The following is a 22,259-nucleotide window of genomic DNA, read 5'->3' on the forward strand; positions in this document are numbered from 1 at the left end:
AAATGGAGAGAGGCAGCCTTATTACTTATTTTTACAAAAGGCATTTTTAGAAAGACGCCTCTTCAAACCAGAGTTCCTTCTACATACTGATATGTTCTAGTTGTAGATCATTTAAAATCAACGCACGCTTGATTTAGCCAGATAAATTAGGGAAACTGCTGCTTCTTCATTTTGGATGAAGATGGGTGTTTACCAGTTTAAGTTCAGAAGGTTTACATGTAACTCAACTGGAAATGGTTTAATGTGTGGCTCCCATTCATAAAGTAACAGTTATGGAACACATTTGTGGCATGTATGCCTCTAGTCAACTGATCTAGAAAACGCAATCCACTCAAAGGTTCTACAGAAACAGGCCGTCAAGATGATCAGCTAAGCACAGCCACAAGGCCAAGAGGTCATTGATTACTCTCATATCCATGGAGGTCAACAGCCAAGCTACAGGATCTATCACCCAGTGGTCTGATATCCCCAGGAAGATGAACGGAAGAGCTGCTTTGTAAAAAGCCATCCTAATAAATGAACTGAACCGACCTTCGGTGCCGGGAATTATTACTCAGCCCTTGAAAGTTCTGATATAAACGAAACCGTCAATCTCTCCAAAAACCCTGCTGCCTTGGTGTGCCGTAACCACAGCCTTCAGCAACAGTGAAGCCACTCAGTCCATTCAGTGAAAAAAGATGCAAAAATCTGAATCTCTCTACAACTTGTAATGACCATATGTAAAACACTCAAAACCGAGGTTATAAATTTTAATAAAATAAATTTTATATTGCCCTTATCAAAAAAAAGATTCCTATATTATTCATTAATCTTAACAACCTCCGGACAAGATTTTTTGTGTCGGCTGACTTGGATTTAGTTGACAAAATTTACAAGTTTGTAGTTTAGAATCAGGGGAGAATGCAAAACCATTCAAGAACATACTGTAATGGTAAGGGAAGGGAGTGGTTGGCAAAACATTAGGCCAAGTCTGATTTGGGCAGAATCTGACAGAGAGAAGGAACAAAACAATTATGTCCCCCAATGAAAAAGCAATGGAGAATATCTCCCTTTTCCTACCATCTAGACAATGAAGTCTCAGGAGGTGGTGGGCATGGTGGGGAGAAGAGATTTTAAGTTAAACCCACAAATGAGGACAATATTGGATGACAGCGTCATGCTGAGAGCTTAGAGAGGGCACAATTGAGGCCCTGGGAACATGACCCAAGAGCCCCATCCACCACCTGGGAAAGAAGCATCTGGCCATCTACAGGCAGCCATTTCAGCTTCCAAAAACAAATGCTGATTTCCTATTTGTAATCTGTTTTCTATGAATTCCATTTACATTCAGGTAACTTGTAGTAAGAGAGCTGTCCTGTATTTCCAACAATTCAAGGAGCACTTGGAAGCGGGGATGAAGAAAACACTGGCAATGTTCCATAAATTCAGGAGAGAAACTCAGGGGCATCTTGGCGAGAGGGCGTGCACATGGGTGTGTGCAGGGCAGGACCAGCACTTGACACAGCAGGTAAGGTCTCAGCATGAGTCACCGCCTTCTCCCTTCTCATTCCACACAAAAGCAATGGTGCGTGTGATTTGGATGATCTTGTCCTTTCTAGAACACTCACACAGAGCCTGGCATATCCAGGTTTCCTTCCAACCAGACAACCCAACACACTGACCTTGAAGAATTGCAACTGAAGACTTTTGGCCAAATCCAGTTGTGCTACACCCCAAAACCAACTGTGGTTCAGAATCTTATTTCTGAGATATCATTCTTTTTTGAATTTTTTATTTAAATTCAATTTAATTAACATATAGTGTATTATTAGGCAGAATTTAGAAATTCATCATTTGCATATAACACCCAGGGGTCATTCCATCAAGTGCCATCCTTAATGCCCATCACCCCGTTACCCCATCCCCCCACCCACCTCCGCTCCAACAACCCTCAGTTTCGGCTCAGATCATGATCTCATGGTCGTGGGATCAAACCTGCATCGGGCTCTGTGCTCAGCACGGAGTCTCCTTCAGGTTCTCTCTCCCTTTCCCTCCTACTCACTCTCAATCTGTCTCAAATAAATAAGTAAAATCTTAAAAAAAAAAAAAAAAAGAATCTTTTAGGGTTTGTTTCCCTCTTTTGTTTCCATTTTATTTTATTTTTTCCTTCCCCTCCCCTATGTTCATCAGTTTTGTTTCTTAATGAAATATTCTAATAAGCAACAATTGGGTAATTAGATCTGAAAAGTCAGATGAGGAAAGAGAAATAGCTCACCAGCTGCCTTTTAAGGCAAAATAAAACTGAAAATGGAAAGGCCCCAGGGCAATCTAAATGGAAAATTATCACCTGGCAAGAGGGCCTGGATTTGGATTGGATTCATCCTTCTTCACAGGACAACTCTGTTCCAAAGAAACTGGATGCTAAGAAAATTCTGGTGTCCAAATATAGAGAAGTGAGAAACATTATAAGGATTTGAAAATCTCCCAAGAAAATCTGCAGTAACTCTTAAAAATTTTCCAATGCTTTGGCAAAATTCAGAAAGACTGAAATTCCAGAGCCTATCTGTTCCAGGTACCCTCAATCTCATAGCTCGCGGGTTTACTCCCCAGGGAGGGAATCTAGACTGGCAAGAGTCTGTGTACAAAACACTGAGAGGAAAGGGTGGGGTGGGGGGGAAGAGGAGGTTACCACCTTTACTCACTGTAGTAATAAGGTCACCTCAGAACACTATCCTCTTTTCTTAATATTTATTTATTTGCTTATTTATTTATTTATTTTGCATGGTAGGGGGGCAGAGGGAGAAACAGAATCTTAGGAGCTCAATGTGGGGCTTGATCTCACCACCATGAGATCATGGACCTGAGCCAAAATCAAGAGTCAGACACTTAAGCAACTAAGCAACTAAACCAACTAAAACAGCCACTATCCTGTTTTCCAAAAGGAATTCATTTTTGGAGATGAAAAACAAACAACAATAGGAACTCGGCACAACCTATAAAGTGTGAGCACCAGCTGGTTAACTCCATTATACAGATGAACAAACCAAGGCTCAGAGCAATTTAGTTGCCCAAAGTCATAGAGCGAAGTAAAAGCCAGAGCTGGTATTTGAACCCAACTTTTCTGAGGCAGTTATATTGGTAGATTGCTCCAAGAAGATATGACCCCTGTCCCTCAAGTCTGACTATGATTTTCTTCCTATGTTTGCTTTTGTTGAAAGAGTTCATTGATAAATGAAAAAAATTTTGTTCCTCCATGGACTCCGCTCTGGGCTCAAAACTTCTTTGAAGTCAGGCCTCTCTCCCTGATTTTCTTTTTCATATGGGAAGGAAATGAAGAGCTTTACCCTGGGATGTAAGGAGTGAAACTTTAAAACATACTCCATCAATGCCATCACGAAAAAGGGAAACATTGCAGAGGTCGATGGGACCCACCGCCTGCACACCCTTTCCACCCAGCCATGGCCGGTCTTTGCTTTCCTTTTTCAGGGACTTTTCTTCAGCAGAGCCCAGGCCATTAAGGGCTTTGAGAAGAATGATATTCTGCTTTTGTAAGGAAAGCAGCAGATTTCCCAGGCATGCTTTGTGTCCCGGGCTCTTTCACTAACTGACAGAGTGGCGCTACAGAGCACTTTTCCATTGACGCAGTCAGTACGTGTCTGCTTCTGCATCCTCAAGTTTTTCCTGTTCTTTTTTCCTCCTGAAAAATTTCTCCTATGAAGTAAGACAACAGTTCCAGTTAACAAAACGAGGTAAAACCAAATTCTTCTTGATGAAAATGAAAATGTCAGTAAGACTTCTCTCTCTTCATGCTAATCCCCTGCTTGACATGCATGCAATGACATCATCCCACAGAGGCCGGAGACAAATGCAATGTCTGCTGTAATCACAGGCTTAATATGCAGGATAAGGGATGTGGCTGTGGGCTACAGGCAAGCCCTCCCCATCGGGCCCTCCCTAGGACACAATGGGACCCTCTAATGCCGGGCTGGAGTCTTGCTGAGACAATACAACAGAATCAGGAATCAAAGGACTACCTTGGCCACGGATTCAGCCTTGATTTTCTGATGCAAACTTGGTATCGCCAAGTGGCCATTCAAATAAAATTGCATTTTTCACATTCAAACAAGTTAAACTGTAGTATCACAAAAGACAACGTGTAAACACATGAAACTCCCACTCACAAACATTGCAGAAACAAACAAACAAAAAAAACAAAGCTGTAATTCATAAGGTTTTCATATGGTGACAAGAATTAACGCGGCACTTCTTTTAGTGGAAGCTAGAGGTTGCAGGGAGGGATTTTCTACAATACCATAAAGAAGAGAAGGGTTTATATAAACTTGAAATATCGAAAGCCCTTATTAGATAAAGAGAAATGGCAATATTTGGCTCGAGGGAACTTCAAGTACAGAGAACTGATAATGTCATAAAGACACCATAAGTCCGAACAAATGACAGTTGAATAATACTGTAGATTTTATAGCATCCCAAATGTTACAGGTCATTTGAACATTACATCAAGATGAATCAGCTCCTCCTGCTCGGCTAACATTTCTTATTCATTTCCTTGAACAGCAGGTTAAAAGCATCAATTGTTAACAAAGATTTTCTCCTTTTTTTTAAAGCACTTTTATCTACAAATCTGTTTTGAAAAAGACAGCATATTCGGTAAACTATTGGTTTATAGTACAAAATACCTACAGATTATGCAGAGTAAATGTGGTATGCTGTTTACCATAAAACCAATCAAGTGTACCAGAGAATCTGTTTTGTAGAAATGATGGGTAATTCTCTGTTAAAAATAGGATTTTGAAGTGTATTCAAGATGCCCAAATGGTACTACATTCTACAAGCATTACAGACTTTTACAAATGAAGATTATGTCATTTCATTATTACTTTAGTTTGGAATTAGGAAAGCTGGTGGGTTAATACGATGGCAGAACAAAGAGCCGAATATATGCTTATCCAAATTTGTGAATTTTTGAAATATTCACGAAAATACACAAAACCAGAAAAACTGCCCATGGTGACTGAAAGTAAAGAGATGGCCATATGCTGCAAGGTAGAGGGGTTCGGTGGGGGCAGGAAGAGCCACCCCGACACAGTTTGAATGCCCTAGAACACACGCTTCACTTCAAGAAAACAGGACATACATTAACAATAGCTAATGCTCACAGAGCACTTAATATGTTCCAGCCACTCTTCCATGCTTTCCATGACAGCCACCAAATAGTCACAAGTCGTCTATAACCGAGGTCCAGAGAACTTAAGCAGAAGGCGGAACCCGTATCTGAATCTGGGCACTCCAACTCCTGAGCCCCCACCCTTCACCATTGTGCCGGACTCAAAGAAGGTACTCTCTCTTCCGAGTCCCTGCTGAAGGATAACTGATCCCTCCGTTCCCACCGCTCCCCTCTTCTCCTCCACCCCCTCACCTTCAGAACCCAGCAGAGACGGCGCTAGAGGAAAACTGCCACCCAGCATTACCACCTGAGCCGAGTGGTTTCTCAGGAAACGCACTGGTGAGTAGAAGCAGAGAGGAAGAGCCCAGAGAGGAGTACATGCTGTGTGTGGTCTTTCTCACATCTTATTTATACAAAGTACTGTAAGTCTCTCTAATTCCCCATCAGAGGCAGAAGCTCTGACAGTGAACGCCATGTCTTCCTGGGCCGGCAACTTAATGCGTGCTGGACCACGGACACGGGCTGGGCGATGCGCGCTCGGATTTGACTTACAGGTTCTAAGTGAGAAAGGGTGAAAGTGCCGGGACCCAAGTGGGCAGTGCCAACACCTAAGGAGTCCCGACAAGCCTCTCTGTTAACGAATGCCGAGTCTGGCCAGACCTCTCCCTGTGTAAGAAGGAGAAAACAAATAGGAAAAAAATGGGACCTTTGAAAAGATTCTGCAGCACAAGAAAAAATGAGCATTGTCTTGAGGCTTCATGGAAAACACTATCTCTAAAAAAAGACTTTCTCTAGGGAAGAAAATAAAAATTTTCAAAAATGATACTTGGTATCTACAAAAGATGACAGACGTCGTCTCTCTGAGAGGACAAAGAACAGTGAAAATAGACTGAGCTGAATCACAGGCAGAGGTTTAAAAAGAAGCCGGTGGAATCAACAAAGGAATCACAGGAAAGATGAAATACAATAGCAGAACTGAAATCTGCCTCCAGGGAAGTGGAGAGCAGAATGACCACTGCAGACTACTGACAGCGGTGTACAGGGCAAACGTGTGGCCAAAGATAGAAGAGAAACTGATGAGACCAAGGATGAGCATAAAAACAAATTCCATGATAAGAGTTCTACACGTTCTGGGGGCGCCTGGGTGGCTCAGTCGTTAAGCGTCTGCCTTCGGCTCAGGGCATGATCCCTGCGTTCTGGGATCGAGCCCCGCATCAGGCTCCTCCGCTGGGAGCCTGCTTCTTCCTCTCCCACTCCCCCTGCTTGTGTTCCCTCTCTCGCTGGCTGTCTCTCTCTGTCAAATAAATAAATAAAATCTTTAAAAAAAAAAAAAAGAATTCTACACGTTCTTAAGGCTAAACTCAGAACAGAACAGAACAGAAACAATGAAAATGATAAATAGAAAAGAACTTTGCTAACTTGAAAGTCTGAAGTCTGCAGACTGAAAGAGTTCAGACCTTTTTGGGAAAAAAGTAATGAGAAATACTTGTATCTCAACATTTCCTTACAACATATTTTAACTTCAGATAGTCAGGAGAGTGGCCAAGGTTTGGGAGGGAGCCACGGACTGAGAAAGTTAATCTCCCTGCAACTGAATTTTTAACACCTCCATAATAAACCCTATATAGAACAAGCAAGTCTGTTCTATATTGGACTTAATTGTGAAGGCGGGTTTTATTTTTTCCAGTGAGGGGCACTGGTTTCACACAATACCTGGGCTATTTGTTTCAGTCATATCCTAAAAGTTACAGGAGAAGTATCTTTATATGTGAAGGTCAAGACGTTAGATATATCCTCAAGTAAGACCAAGAGACACCAATCGCCATAGAAGAGAAGTAGATGCTTAAACCAGAAGATAAATGACAAATGATCAGAGATGTGATGCGAGAAGCTGCTTATAAAAGGTCTGAATAAAAGAAACATCAGTACAAGATGGTTGGTCTAACAGAGCCTTGACAGTCACCAAGTAGGCACAGGGAAGAGGCTGGGAAGAAGGTATGGAACCCCTAAGCATCATCATGGACCTACGGTACGCTCCAGAGGGACTCAGGAACCATAATTAGGTCACAATACAAACCTTTGAATTCTGATCCAGAAATTTTGGTTGCCTTGTTTCTCTATCATTGGGATTTTTGCAGGGTAGCATATTTGTAATTAGTCCCATGCTTTTAAGAGGCCAGTGAATATTCAGATAGTCCTCTTTTACTTTCATTCTCCCTTGAGAGCAAAGCGATGGAATCTTTACAAGAATGTTCATCTCTTCAGAGAAATATTTTTAAATCACGTCTATGTTAATTGTTCCTGTTTCCTAAGATACACTAATTAACCTCACATTCATTTCTGTGACTTTCAAGAAATATCCGTACACTCTAGAACACTAGGCAGAATTGCTAATATTACATTAAAAGGGAAACATAAATACAGTGTACAGTGTCTTACCTATAAAATGAAAAGCATTCATCACAAATCTCAACTCTAAAGTTCTCTCACTTTTCCCTTACTAGATGAGTTTCCTCTTTTACATCTGTATTCTCTTCCCCGGTACTTAAACACGGATTGTGATACATATCTGTACGACTACTTGATTAATGCCTACCTCCTTACCTTGACGGTGAGCTCCGTGGGAGACCAGGTAGAAACCGTGGATATATTTAGTTCGCTTATTTGGCACCGTACCAGAGCCCATTAGACAAGCAATACATATTTGTAGAAAGAATACATTGAGTGTACATGTTTTCATTCACAGTTCAGCCAAGCAAAGTTACTGTATCCTAAGAATTCCAAAAAACTTTATACAAATAACACATCTTGGCTTTACACATTAGCTATGCTTAGCAACTTGATACACAAGCCATTCTTTCAATACATGAGTGGCTTTTTTCACTATAGGTTAATATTCTATCACAGAATATTAAATATAATATGAAAGAAATGTAGAGATAATAGTACTTAAATTCATAAATGCTAAGTAATCTGTCCAGAGGAGCCCAAATCTACTTAGCAGAAGTGGGATTAGAATTTAGATTTTCTAGCCCCCCACCCCCACCTTCCAAAGGCTCTGTCCATTGTTTCTCAAGAGACTGGCTCTTAACCAGAGCTTCTAGGTCGCCAAGACTTTGAAAGTAACGGATAGTTTGTAAATAAACATTTTGCCACACCTCAACGTTTAAAGGAAATCCATAATAAAGAAATTGTTTGCACTATAAATAACCAGCGCAAATTTTCAGACTTCTTATGCAGCTTATTTTTCAAACCAAGGAACTAATTATAGTTTCTCAAACCCATAACACTTCATCACTCATTGTCATAGGAGTTCTAAGCCAGTACTAAATGCCAGGCACTGTTCTAAGGCTCTTTACCAAGGGACATTAGCCTAAGGCCTCCTCAGTTCTGTGGTTAGGAGATAGTTGCATTCCTCTTATCATTCAGTTGCAACTGGGAAAAAGTCTCTTCTGGAAAGTAGAGTCCGAAAGATCAAAAAATCTCGCCCTATGGTTACCTGATTCAAGCTCTTTGTTCTCCATGTTTCCCATCCTCAGACCTACTCGAAGTAAGTTTTTGTTTGATCGATTGTTTTTTCTTTTCCTTCCTTTTCAGTTGTATGTTGGAACTTTGGGGAGGGGTGAGCAGATAATTAATGTCATGTTTTTGATGAGTCTGCTTATCAAGCATAGAAAATCCATTTGCTGGCTAAAGGATTCCAGCAACAGAAATTTCTGATGATGGAATCATATTTCGAAATAACCTCAGAGTGAGTCAATTTGCCAAATTATTTCCTGTATATTTATATGCTGGAATGTTATTCCAAAGGCTCCAAATAGTCTCTGTTCTATGTATAAAATAATAAAACAAAACTAAGGCACAGAATAATAATATGTGTAACTAATAGATAATGCAATGCTCCTTTTAAAAAGCAGACAACTATCTCCCCAGATGTTTTAAAATAACCCAATTCACCATTATTTGTAGCAAAGAAGGCTGTAACTGGAGAGTGCAGAGCAAAAACCAGGAAAAGGGGGAAGAAGAAGAGAAGAGAAACAGGAGGGAAATAGGTGACATGAAGCTGGGGAAAAGGCATGAGTGATCCAGATGAGAAAGCAATGGAAGGACAGGAGGTGAACCCACATGAAATGTCCCTTTTTCATCAACAGATATTGACTTGGATGATCTAAGGCTTCTTTAAAAGGAAATGATGTTTTTGAAATAATGTAAAAGCAAAAGCATTCACACCCACACACAGATAATTACACATGTGCATGCTTGTCCACGCGATTTTAGCCATACAACCTGTCTATTCCTAGGATCTACAGCTATTCTGGACAATCTGAAAGCACAGGCGATAAGCCTTTAAAAATCATCTCACTTCTCATTTTTCTCACCGCTAGGTTGGGTTTTTGTGTTTATTAGCTCATCAGGAGGGAGATGGTGCAATGGAGAAGACAATTACCCCTTTTTAAAAAAATAAGTCTTCATATGCAAGAGATATAGGAAATAGGAAGGAGAAATGGTTGGGACTTAAGAGTGGGGTGTACCAGTTGTACATAAAACAGGACAACGTAAAGGCAGCAGGCTAGTGCATATGTTGCAAACTGAGATTTTTTTTTTTTTTTAAAGCTACCTAGAAAATTGCCATGGTCTATTTCTCTACAGTAGTTCTGGGTCCTTTGGCAGTATCTAGAACCAATGACTCTTTTTCTAAAGGAGTATAACGGCCAGGGATATCTGTTGAAATAAAACCATACCTATATTGATGTGACCACCTGGCCAATTCAATATAAATGATTTGCTCATTAATTTTTAGTAATAAGAACTCACTTCTAAACAGCAAACCCCCACATTGACAGTGTAGTTATCAGCTAGTATTCACAATGAGGACCTGAGGCACAGAGGACTTTCTTTCTGAATCATCCAAGAAAGGCTCGGGTAGATTATTCTACGGTTGGGTTCCACGGAGGGGGCAAAGTGCATTCTTTTGTGGAAGTGAGTCTCCCTTGGCTGTGCTTCAATACAATGCCAGTATCTGCCCAGTAAGTGCAATGAGTTTTTTTATAAGCTACCTTTGAAAAAACCACTCTATTTTGGAGGAAAAATGAATAACAGATTTCTAGGGGATGTTCTCTAAGTACATCCTGGGCTCTCATTTAATTTGGTTTAGAAATTCTAAGTACATTCTAGATAAATTTGAGGTGTTTATATAACAGAAAGGACTGTATTACTGGATTCCAAAACTTAAAAAGATAATAACCACACAAGGAATTATCGGCAACCTTCTATTAACTAGAATATTTGATGAACCACACCACCATTCTTCTCATCCATAGAGAGAATATCATGAATGTTGCTGTACATACTTCATTTCATTCTGGTTTTGGAGCGCTCTGCAAGGCTTGCTGTAAAAATATTAGTAGGTTCTCGTGAGTGAATTAAACTTTTTTTGCAAATATGACCATATTAGACTAAGACAAATTGAAAATGTTACCTTAAAGGTATGAGATACCAACAGTCAATCATATGATGCATTACCATAAAAATCACTTTTCCTTCTGTATAATCACGGCTTTCTGACAATGATTACCTGCATGCAAGTTGTACACTGTCGGTAATGATTTGCTTGGAGCTTTGCTTCCCAAGGGCATTCCTATCTACATGCAGTGACTTGTTAGATTACATTGTGCTAATTGGTGGTTCGCATGACAAGATACGCATAGCTGATCATGCTTATTAAAATGCAGGCCATTCTCAATTGTCCAAAACAAATGACGTCCCTGGCACTTTTAACACACTCAACCGACAGATGAACTCGTGAGGTTCAATCGTTAGCCGCCTTCCGAAGATGTGTGAATAAGTAGCTGATGTACGGCTTAATGCAGTACCAAATATCAATGTGGAAATTCTAACTTTAATGGGAAAAATCGTAGCTATTTCCCATTTGGCTTTATGTATATAAAACACTCATGAATTTGACTTTTGAAATACTTTCCATGCAGGTGTTCGGCATTGTGCAAACATGATTAAGTTTTGTCTTGTTTGGTTTGTCTGCAAGGTAGAGACAGATGGGAAAAGCCAAGGGCCAAGAATTCCCGCTGGGAAATCAGCCTAAGTGTCATAAAGCTGCGTATCTCCCCCTAAAATTAAGCCTAGCAGATGGGACAGACAGATTTTCTAAACTAAATTCTTTCATTGATATTGTAAAAGCTGGATTAAAAGCCATTTTAAGCTAAACAGGGAATAGGACAAATTCTCCTCTACAGGTCAGTGACAAGGCAAGTTAGTAAAAATTCAAGGAAACATGAAATATAAAAAAACGAAGGGACTCCGAGATCACTTAGTCCATCCTCTCCCAGATTGTGTTCTGTAGAAATCTAGGTCCCTGGGAAAGAGTGATGGTCAAAGTGAGTAGTCAAATAGGTTAAGGAAACGTATGGTTATACAAAATTAAACAAGTTGTTTACATGCAGTTACATACTTTATGGCTGCTTAAAAATGAGAGCTCGTGAGCCATAGTTCCCAGACTCACTTCACCGTGGACTCCTTCCCCACTGACCATCTCTTGTTTTCTAGAACTGTCAGCTGGCAGAACGAAATTCCAGATACCCTCATCTAGTTTAATCCTTGGATGTTGCAGAAGACGAAAGGTCTCCCAGCAACGTTTCAGGGGGCCACGTGGGCAACCACAGTCTCAGGTGCCCCAGAGCTGCAGCAGGTCAGGCTTCAAGAATACTCTGGACACGGGAGAGGCCTGGGAAGCAGCTCACACCAGACTTTCCCTCACTGCTTCTCTGGATATAGTAACAACTGAACCGGGTGCTTCCCACCTCCAAAGCGCCCATTTTAGCCTCGGGGCACTGAGCCGCTTAACTGCAGATTAATTTGCATAAAATCTTTCCCTTTCACGATCTTTCCCAAGTGTCTTCAGAGTCCACCAACGGACAATTTTTAGGCACCCAAAGATGAAGGAGAGCTTGAAATCAAGCCTGTACATTGAGTTCGGCAGCTTTGTTCTCGCATGTTTAAGAGGGGGTGAATCCTTAAAAAGGCAATGCAGTCTTTTCGTAATTAAATTAAAGGGCTTAACTTAAAATGTAGCTCCATACTAAGGAATAATTAATTCAGTTTGGATCCAAAATTCCTTTGTCGCAAAGAGAATCCAGTACCTTAGATCTGTTGCATTTATCCCTGAATTTATACAGGTTAGTACAATTTGGGTGCCTATTTTTATGCATGTGTACTTTTTAAAATAGCCTGAACAAACAGAATTTACAGAAGGATCCTCCCGCAGAATTCCCATTTGACACATACTATACACTCACTTCTGTTCGTTGTCTTATTTCCACGTTCAATCGTAAATAACTCTCAGGCCAGGATTACATACACATCTTATGGCCTGCAGAGCCGGGAGCTAAAACTGCGTCTTACTGCAGGAACTACTTACATAAATACGTCATGACAGACGGGCTCATAATAGGGCACCTTTTATATACCATATCCTGTGAAAAGATCATCTTCTTTCCAATAGGTCAGTATATGATAAAGAATCCCTCCCCGCCTCCTTCCCTTCCCACACCTTTCTCATGCTCGGTCACAAACATTAAATAGGGAGGAGCTCCAGCAAGTAGTTTTCATACGTTTCCCTGGTCTTTTAGAGACGTCAAATCCCAGGAGAGTTTAGAAGGCAAAACACGACGCTCAAAATGGCTGAGGAGCTCTGCACCGAGAGCATGTTGTTGGCCTGGGCTATGGAATTATTCCATCGTCGGCTTTATTGCTCTCAAGTTAACTTCCCCAAATGGGACATTTCCATTGACTGCCATGCAGGAACCCAAAAGCAACATCTGTATGGAGCAGCGTGCTTGGGGCAAGTACACTAGAAAACTGGGCTCCCTCTGGGGAGCAGCAGTCCCTTCCGCGGACTAGCCATGTGAGATGCAACCAAGGAATCCATGAATTGGGTCCAAAATGCTCAACTGTGGCTCGTCCACAATGACAACCTGTTTGATTAAGAAAGCGCTGGTAAAGGGCGGGTTCAGAGAATTTTCCAAACCCTGGCACTCTTGGGTAGTTCCTATTTTATCTGAGCCCCTCAGGAAATTAACCCCGCAGGGCAATTTTTAGAGGCAACCTCGGTGGGAGCCTTTAAAATGAGGCGAGGTACAACTGCAGAGAGGAGACACATCCAATGAAACACCGCCTGCCCTGGGCTTGTCGTGTTCATTTTTAATTAGGTAATTTTATGTTTAAATCGTGTGTAGCCTCTTGGTGCATTTTCCGTGAGCCGACCTCCCGGCAGTCCTCCCTGTAGGCCGGTCTTCCACATAGGTTGGAATACTTTATAAGAAGAACATTATTTTTGCCTTGTGTTGACGTTAATTTCGGCAGTGCCTATGGGCCATTTTTAATTGTGCTTCCCCAGGGGCGCTTCTCACTTTCTCACATTTCTCTAGGACCAAGGAAATCTGACTTCACATGTAATAGAAATTACCCTTAGACCACAGAGAGAAAACAAAAGGCGTAAGCCCGGGAGTATGATGTTTGAGGATACTTGATGGTTGCCTAGGTAGCGTTTAATTAGCCCAGGGTTGTGGCTGGGGGTGGCGGTGCTGGTACCTGGGTAACCTTTGTCATTATGACTAAATCTGCCATTGAACAATCAAAATGCAATGCTTGTTATGATCTCCGTTCTTACCCCTTGTCTTCTGTAAGGATTTGAGTAAATCTGCTTCTTTCTCCCTCCCTCCCTCCCTCTCTCTGTCTCACACACGCACTTTGTAAATTAAGAAAACGCTCTTTGTTAGTGTTTTTTAAAGCTGTGAATGATTTCTTTTCCCAAGTAAACTGTCAACAGTGGGATACCTCATTCTTCCATACAACCCTGTACAATTCCTTGCCTAATAATAAGCACTAAAAAATACTACTTGCCATTTATTTAAAGCAATCTATTAGTTTACACTTTATTCCTCATCTTCCACCCTTATTTCCAGAATGCTTCCATAGATGCTCCACAATGTGCCCCAGAGAGAGAATGCCCAAGTCAGGCAAGAAAAAGCCAAGGGACTAGAGTTGCTTGGTGGTTTGCTGACGTTGCTGCTTAGAAAGAAAAGAAAAGAAAAGAAAAGAAAAGAAAAGAAAAGAAAAGAAAAGAAAAGAAAAGAAAAGAAAGAAAGAAAGAAAGAAAAAGAAAGAGAGAAAGAAAGAAAGACAAAACAACAACAATAAATCTCTACTGGCAAAAAACCATGGGCTTTCTTTGCTCTCTGGAAATGAAGACAAAGCCCTAACATTCAGCATGAGATGCTGTCCTTGGTTGGCAATGTTAACAGCTGTTCTGAAATCCACTTAGTTGGATTTAATGGCGGGGTTATTGACATTCCCCAAAATGGCTACTGGGCCCGGGGAGCCACTTTTCTGTCACCTTCCTGCCTAAGTGTATCTGTGCTGAGTGGTTTCACAGTGCCCATTAGGAACCGCTTCAGAACCATTACAGCCGGCAGAGTAAAACATTCTCTTTACTCTTAAAAAAAAAAAAAAAGTGAGATGAATAGGTATTTCCAGGGTGGTCTGACTGAACCATCATTAACAACTCTGAGGAATGAAGGCGCACAAACATGGCAATGAAACACCATTTTATCCTCTCTGTTGGCCACACCTACACCAGAAAAAAAAAAAAAATCACACTAGTGTGTGAGGACATACCAACACAAAGCATCCCCAAATTTCAAAGTTGAGCAAAATATAAACGTTGCAGGAGTTACGCCTTGTGTTGCACACACTACAAAATTCTGGCTCTTCACCACAGAAAGCTTGGCCCTTTCACTGTTTCAAATAAATGCAGGTGGGGGTGACCAGGCCATTCCAAGCTCCATGCTCAGCCTGCAACGTGTGAATGGGAGCAGTGGAGCGGGAGCAGGGAGCAGGAGGGGCTGCCAATTCTCCATCCGCCAACCACAACCCGGTGGGAAGGCTTAGGGCAGGGGGCAAGGGGAAGAAAGGCCAGTGGTTTGCATGAAAATGGGAGTTCCCTTCCCAGGCACACACATTGACCTCAATGGATGTTAAACAGAGGTCTGGTTGCTTCCACAAAATAAGACTCTGTGTTTGTGGTTTTCTTCTCCTACGAGGGTTCCTCCCATAACCTTGGATGATGGTGCAATGAGAAAAGATGAGCCCGTGGGCATGTGGGCGAGCGTCTGTACCTACGCGTGTGCAACGTGAGGGAGAGCCAGAAAAGGAAGATGAAGTATTTGCTTTCCACCTGAAATCACAGGTTCCCTGAGGGTTAAGTCAACCTCCTGAACGCAACTGAACGTGTATTTGTGTGCTTTATTGTGTAAAGGTTGGGAACGGGATTGAAAACACATTCATTACTCACTGTCGTGGAGCAGTTGACGCATTCTAGGCACATACAATTAAGCTATAATTCTGTACGACAGACTAAACATACAAGTCTAGACTGACAGAGAGGCAACTAAAAATATTCTCAGACCTCTTCTAAGAGCACTTCAGCATTTTCTTATCATTCTACTGGCAAATATTGTAAAACCTTGCCTCATTAATGTCAAAGGGAGGAGAGGATTCGCATGACTTAAATTCAAAAGGCTTGATTTTAACTCTCTGTCAAAAACCAATCAAGAGGCCAGCTCTTTTTAGCAGTCACGCCGCACAAATCCAAGGATCCTCAGCCGTGGTTTGTGTATGTTCCAGAGAAAAGGCATGGGTTCTTAAGCAGAATCACCCGTAGACATACTACCAAACCAATCACGTTGCACGAAGATCTTTGTGAATGTGATCATTCCTAAATTATAAGATTGACGAAATGTAAATATGCCAAGCCTTACTATTGATTCGGATGACTAAGAAAATAAACCACCAGAAATCTCAACTGCTTAAAATTGGCGAGGCCTATGGCTACTCGTTGACTGCAGAGAGAAACAAGAGCTTGAGTGGAGGGGCGCCTGGGTGGCACAGCAGTTAAGCATCTGCCTTCGGCTCAGGGCGTGATCCCGGCGTTCTGGGATCGAGCCCCACATCAGGCTCCTCCACTATGAGCCTGCTTCTTCCTCTCCCACTCCCCCTGCTTCTTCCCTCTCTCACTGGCTGTCTCTCTCTCTCTGTCAAATAAATAAATAAAATCTTTAAAAAAAAAAAAAAAGAGCTTGAGTGGAGGGTAAGAAGTTACCCAGGGATGGCCTCCCACAGCGAGAAAGCATGCTAGCACCCTCACTGACATCAGCATCTTGGCATGGGCACCAACAGGACCCTTTTACAAACAGTCTCCAACCTTGCCCAAAGGTTCTGCTATGCCAGCAGCTTAACACATTGCCTCCTTTTTGCTCTCATGCTCAAAGGACCTTCCTAAACTCAGTCATACAATGTTGCTGTGCTCTACCCATAACCGGCAGCTATGTGTCTTCTGATAATACTGGAGCAATTGTTTCTCTGAAAAACATCTTTGATACAAATTTTAACATTCTTACACAAAGGAAGCCAGCCAGTATCTAAAGCCAGCATTTCCCACAGATAATAATAATCAGCAAATACCCAACTCAAATAGATTTTCGACAAAAGAGACACTTTGAACACTAACTTACATCTGCTGTTTTACCATGTGACAAAGCACTGTTTCAAGATCTTTACACGCATTAACTCATTGGATCCTCATGAAAGTTCTATGAGGAAGAAGTGACTGTCCCTATTTTACAGACACTAAAACCGAGGCATAGAATGATTAAGTAACTTGCCCAAGATCTTACAGCAAATAAATGTCAGAGCTAGGATCAGAACTCAGGTAGGTTAGCTCCGGAATATCCATTCTTAATCATTATGCTACCGGGGGGGCGGGGGGGGGGCGTGGGATTTGGGCTATCAAATGCTATAAATTACTTTAATAGGCAGATAGAAGTGGCAAATGATGGAAAAAGGAAAACTGAAATTAATTTTCACTCTGCTGTCCCTTGCTCTGGGATTGATTTGTACTTGTTTGCTGTTTTGAAATGATGCCTAACACAGATAATCAGAGGGTACTTCTTATAATCCCTAGGAGATAACCTCTTCTATTGTTATGATAATAGATCTAAAGTTACATTAGGGAGAAAATAGAGAATGAAATAAATGCTATACATCATGATAAGCCTAGCTCTACTCTTGTGGTGAGACTTAGAAAATGATTCTCAGCCAATGTGATTAAGGTACAAAACACATGCTATAATATATAAAGACTTTTGATAGTACTGGAATTCATAAATACAAGGAAACAAGATGATGGCTCTATATAGAAAAGACTCAATTATTGGACTTTCCTTGAGTGAAAGACTGGAGAGGATTCATGATGGAGTACCTAACCTTTTCTCTCAAGATAACTAGTCTTGCTGGACCCCAGCTTAGATACGGCCAAGAATGGTTTCACAACAGGGCAAAGCAGCAGACCAGCCCTGGGCATAGAGCAAGAGTTTGATGAGTGATCTTTTGGCAAGTCAATGCTGCAACAGGTTCCAGAGAGAAAAAGATGGCCCGGATGACTGATCATTCCAAAACTTAGAGTATGCTAGAGTTGGGGAGGCTTAGTGATCCCAGGACTCAGTTCCAGGGAACTTGGGGAACCACCACCTCACCATTCATACTATCCAACCCCCACCTTGTACAGAGAAAGCACTCCTGTTCCAGATTCCTGCTCAAAGGATATTTTTGTGCAAGATGACTAAATCTTCCAGGGTGGGCTTGAATGAGCCCTGCAATCCTGAAGAAACAGCCAAACTGAATCTCAAAATCGTATTTAAAAATGAATACAAAACTAGCATCAGACAATAGAGGAGCTGGTGCCCCCGCACGTCTGTCGATCTGTCGGCTGCCTTGGAGGCTGCCGCCATTGTTTAAAAAGTGATCTCCAGTGCTTAAAAACAACAACAAAGCAATAATAACATGGACGGAAAACAGAAAAAGAGCAACCCTAGCTCCTGATCTCTTTGTGTCAGGGAAGACAATGAATATTTGACTGGCACAGTGTATAGGTCCTATTTAGTGACTTCCTAACTGACTGACTGAATGGCTTTATGTGTTTAATGAATCCGTCCTTCACCTTGTTCCTTGCCTTTAGGTTAACTTAGACTCTTGAAACCCTAAATACAGAGGTTCAGCTGGCTCCACTTCAGGGTGCCTGAGGTGTAGACAGTAGTTCCTACAGAATTTCAGGGAATGGGGAAGAGACCATTAGACTTGGACCCACTTGAAAACAAACTTCAAATTTCCCCTAAAACCTAGGCCTGTTCGTTCAGGAAAAGCTAAAGGTTTCTTTGGGTCTAATCCAGTGATCAGCCTGTGATGTCCATTCACTCCCCATTCTGCATCCATGTCCTCCAACGTGACATCTCTTCTCTCCAAAACACACTTACTTACCTGAAACTGAATCTGACATGTGCTTCCCTCATCTATAGTAGTTTTGGTTAAAGACCTTCATGCCACTCTGAATGCTCTCCACACAGGGGCAATACTCCAGTGGCTCTGTTCTAAATGTTCAGTCCTCAGTGGAGAGGCCCAGCGCTGCACAGTGCACTCTTAGGCTTAAAAGGGAAGGTCCCTTTTAAGGGGAGTCAGCAAGAATGGGAGGACTGCTGCATGTCCAGAGGCCCATCTCTAGACCTAGCACCGAGCACAGCACTGATATACAGCTAGGTGGGTAACAGGAAGGAGCAGGAAAAGGAGGGAAAACAAGGCACCCTGGGCTCAAGTGGTGGTTTGGAGGACCTGACCTTTCTAGTCCACAAGAGTAATCTTAGGTCTTTGGTCAAAAATGGTCAATTCTTGAGCAGTTCTTGCAGACTTTCATTCTGCAATACACAGCTGTCATTCTGCCAAGTCAATCCAAGGATGAATGAACATAAGAGGAATCACATGATTTGTTTACCAAAAAAAAAAAAAAAGTAGCTTTACAAACATTCTTAGTAAGAAAGCCAGAACGATCCACAGAGAAAGGATAAAAACTTGTCTTTTACATTTTGAAACATACTTGTTGGGAAGGGTACTTCTCTTATTTTTATTTTTGTGCGATGTGTTTAAAAGTTATGGAGATGTACAAGGCATAAAACACAACACAACAACGTAAGAAGCAACCACATACTGTACCTTTACTTCAGCAAACCATGTGCTGTCTGATAGTCTCTGGATCATTCTTTTTTTTGTTTTTCTCCGCAAAGCAAAGTTACTTAAAAGCTGGTTTTTCACGTGGCCTTGCAGCAAGCTAACTTTTAACGAACCAGTTCCTGCTATGTTTTTCTTAGCACATTTACTCAGTTCCATGCTTGAAAGCAACAATTCATTCGGACAACCGAAATATATGGGACATCATTCTAATATCAAACTCAAAGAGAAGAACTGGGATGGTCCCATGGGCAGATTGCTGCAGCCAAGTGTGATTCATGAAGCCATGACATTCGATAATCTCAGCATGTATAAGGCTAATGGAATATGATGTAATCAATCAAAAACAGGCGGAACCCCATCCTGATTTTATACCAAAGCCAATAAAATTAGCAATCATACAACAGAATCATGTAGCTAGAAAAGAGTTTTCTCTATTTTACATAAAAATGTAAGTGATATCCAGGAACTAAAACGCAATACAGCTGTCTATGATAGATCAATGGCAGAGCTTTTGAGAAACACGGGTTGGGAGTCTTTATGGGCTCGCACCTCTGCTCATAACCCTCAAAGGTGACCAAGAGGGACAACTATGGGTCACTCCTCACAAGAGGAAGATAAGGTGGGCCAGTCTCACGACATCCCCCGGCCTAGGAGCATGGGTCAGAGTACATCCCTACTGAGGTCGCTGGCTACTGGTAGCATTTCCACATGTAACCAGCTTTTGTGTCCTTACCTTTACTCTGTGGTATTCTTTTTCATCTCTGAAAAAAAGGCTATTTTAATAGCAGTTTGGAATTTCAGACTCTTTTACCCACACCAAGAAAAGTGGGTGACAATGCAATGATGAAATGATGAGCCATATTTCATTTTGAAATGGAGAGGTTTCCTTTTTTCTAGGGAGGGAAGGAAGTTGTGGCATTCTGGGGGCGGAGGGCAGCCAATTTATATTCATAGCTTTATTTGAATAGAATTAATATTTAAATAGTCTGCAATCCCTTGAAGTCAGACAGGACAGTGAGATAGAAAAAAAAAAATGTACCCCAGAACTTTAAAACTTTTCGCTAAGAATCCACAAAATGGAGAACCCACACAGTGATAACTTAGAATTGACTTTCTTAAAATGTTGCTTCTTGCTAACCTAGTTGATAATAAATACAAAGAAACCTTTAGCAATAAGAGGAAAGTCTTTTTGATGCCCCGGGCAAAGCTTTCCGGTCACTGGCCTGTTCCCCAGTCCTTTCAAGGTCTAGGCTGACTAATACTGACCCACAGCCTCACCTGGGACTTCAGGAGAGAATCTTGCAGAGTGTCGAGACACAAAAAGTTTCAGTTCTTGGTCCAGGTTGCATTCGATCAGGTTTGTGTCCCATGATCGGATTCCTAAGGAGGGAAAAGAAGAGAATTGACAGAGTTCCAGTTAGTCATTTCAGAGTGGTTTGGAAAACATCATTGTGACATTTCTCAGGCTTTAAGGGAGGATGTGGAAACTTCTTTTCTGAAGAGCTTGGTGGCTAGCAGTGGATGCCCACAAAATAGGAGGGTTCGGGAGGTCTCCCTACCAGGCCACAAGAGAGGGATAACTAGCAGTGTAGACTGAACTTCTGCCCCTCATAAAATGTAAATGCAGCTTTTCTGGGAGAGTAAAGAAAACAGTTATTAGGAAAATGACAGGCTTTACTCTAGGGAGGGAATAGAAAGGACAGGAAGATGGTTAAGTTCTATAGCAGTGAAGAGGCCACCAGATCATCTCTAGTCTTCCCAGGGTCCACTTGTAGGTGGCAAGGAAATGGACAGTGAGGGTGGGGAAGCTGGCATTCAAACCCAGGCCTTTGTTTTTAAAATGGTAGCGTGTGCAGTGTGCATACGCATTTTGCGGGCACATATGGTTTCTTTTCTTTACCCATCCCATTTTTGACGTGGGTTTCTCAACTCCTAGATATCAATACAAAATGTGTGTGATCTTTGATAAGAAGACTGGATCTCAGTCTTAAGGACTTGCCCTCTCTGTCCTCCCCTGCATTATTTCACCTGACTAGCTTGGCAGGTAGTTCTTTCATTCACAATTGTTAGTTGTACTCCATTTTCTTATCCAGAGGCAAAAAATGTGGCAACATTTTATACTTTAAAAAAATTCTACAGAGCCAGGGGCCCTGAACTGTCTCTTCCCACACAGATTCAGGCTTCCTTCCATTCACTAGGCTGGAAGCTGGGGTCGAAGGAACTCCGATGTCCTACCTCCCTCCTCCCCTCCTCCCCCTGTCCTTCTAAAGGAGATGGCCAGAGGGAACCCAGAGGACATGGAAGAAGCAAGAGCCGGGGAGCAAGCCAGGGAAAGCTGGGAAGCCACGAAACTCTGGAACGTGTTTGGTTTTTTTTTAATGTATTTTTATATTTTCCCAAATAGATAGCTCATGATAGAGCCGTTACGTAGTATCCGTGATGGTACCCTTGCCTCGAGCATCCTCAATTGCCAGGAACAAACTGCCTCAATTGCCAGGAACAAACTGCAACAACGACATTCGTTTACTGCATACCTACTAAGAGCAGGGGCTTGACCCTCCAGGTAAAATAGAGCAGACAAACTATCTCTATTTAAATAAACACCAGGTCATTTAATCTTTTTTGCTGATCATTAGTCATTCAAACAGACTTGGGAGTATAAATAGCAGTACAGTATTTAAACACACCCATAAATCCTTAATACCTGTCTGTATTTACCCCTATTTATATCTTGTTCAGTCTTCTTATCTCGCAAAGAAACAAGGTACGTGTGTATGTATGCTTTTACGTCTGTGTGTGTATATATATGTGTGTGTGTGTGTCTTGTATATGTATAATGTATTACACAAAGATTCTGGAAACTCAGTTGACTGCACATCTAGACTGTCTTCAAGCTTATACACCAAACACCTTTTGACTGTGAGGAATATTTTCAAAGAGATGTATGTCCACCAAATAGAGGCAG

The 22,259-nt window shown here is 41.6% G+C and overlaps 1 protein-coding gene across 1 annotated transcript in view; it reads right to left on the reverse strand.

Moving 5' to 3' along the window:
• Positions 1-22,259, reverse strand: part of MAP1B (microtubule associated protein 1B) — a 91,169-nt gene that overhangs the window by 62,502 nt on the left and 6,408 nt on the right. The window contains exon 2 of the mRNA XM_045809779.2: positions 20,573-20,674. Within this exon, the coding sequence (XP_045665735.1) occupies positions 20,573-20,674 (102 nt within the window). The remainder of the gene's footprint in view (positions 1-20,572; positions 20,675-22,259) is intronic.

Source organism: Ursus americanus, chromosome 5 (genome assembly GCF_024610735.1).
Source record: "Ursus americanus isolate L20-20 chromosome 5, mUrsAme1.1.p, whole genome shotgun sequence".
Lineage (NCBI taxonomy): Eukaryota > Metazoa > Chordata > Mammalia > Carnivora > Ursidae > Ursus > Ursus americanus.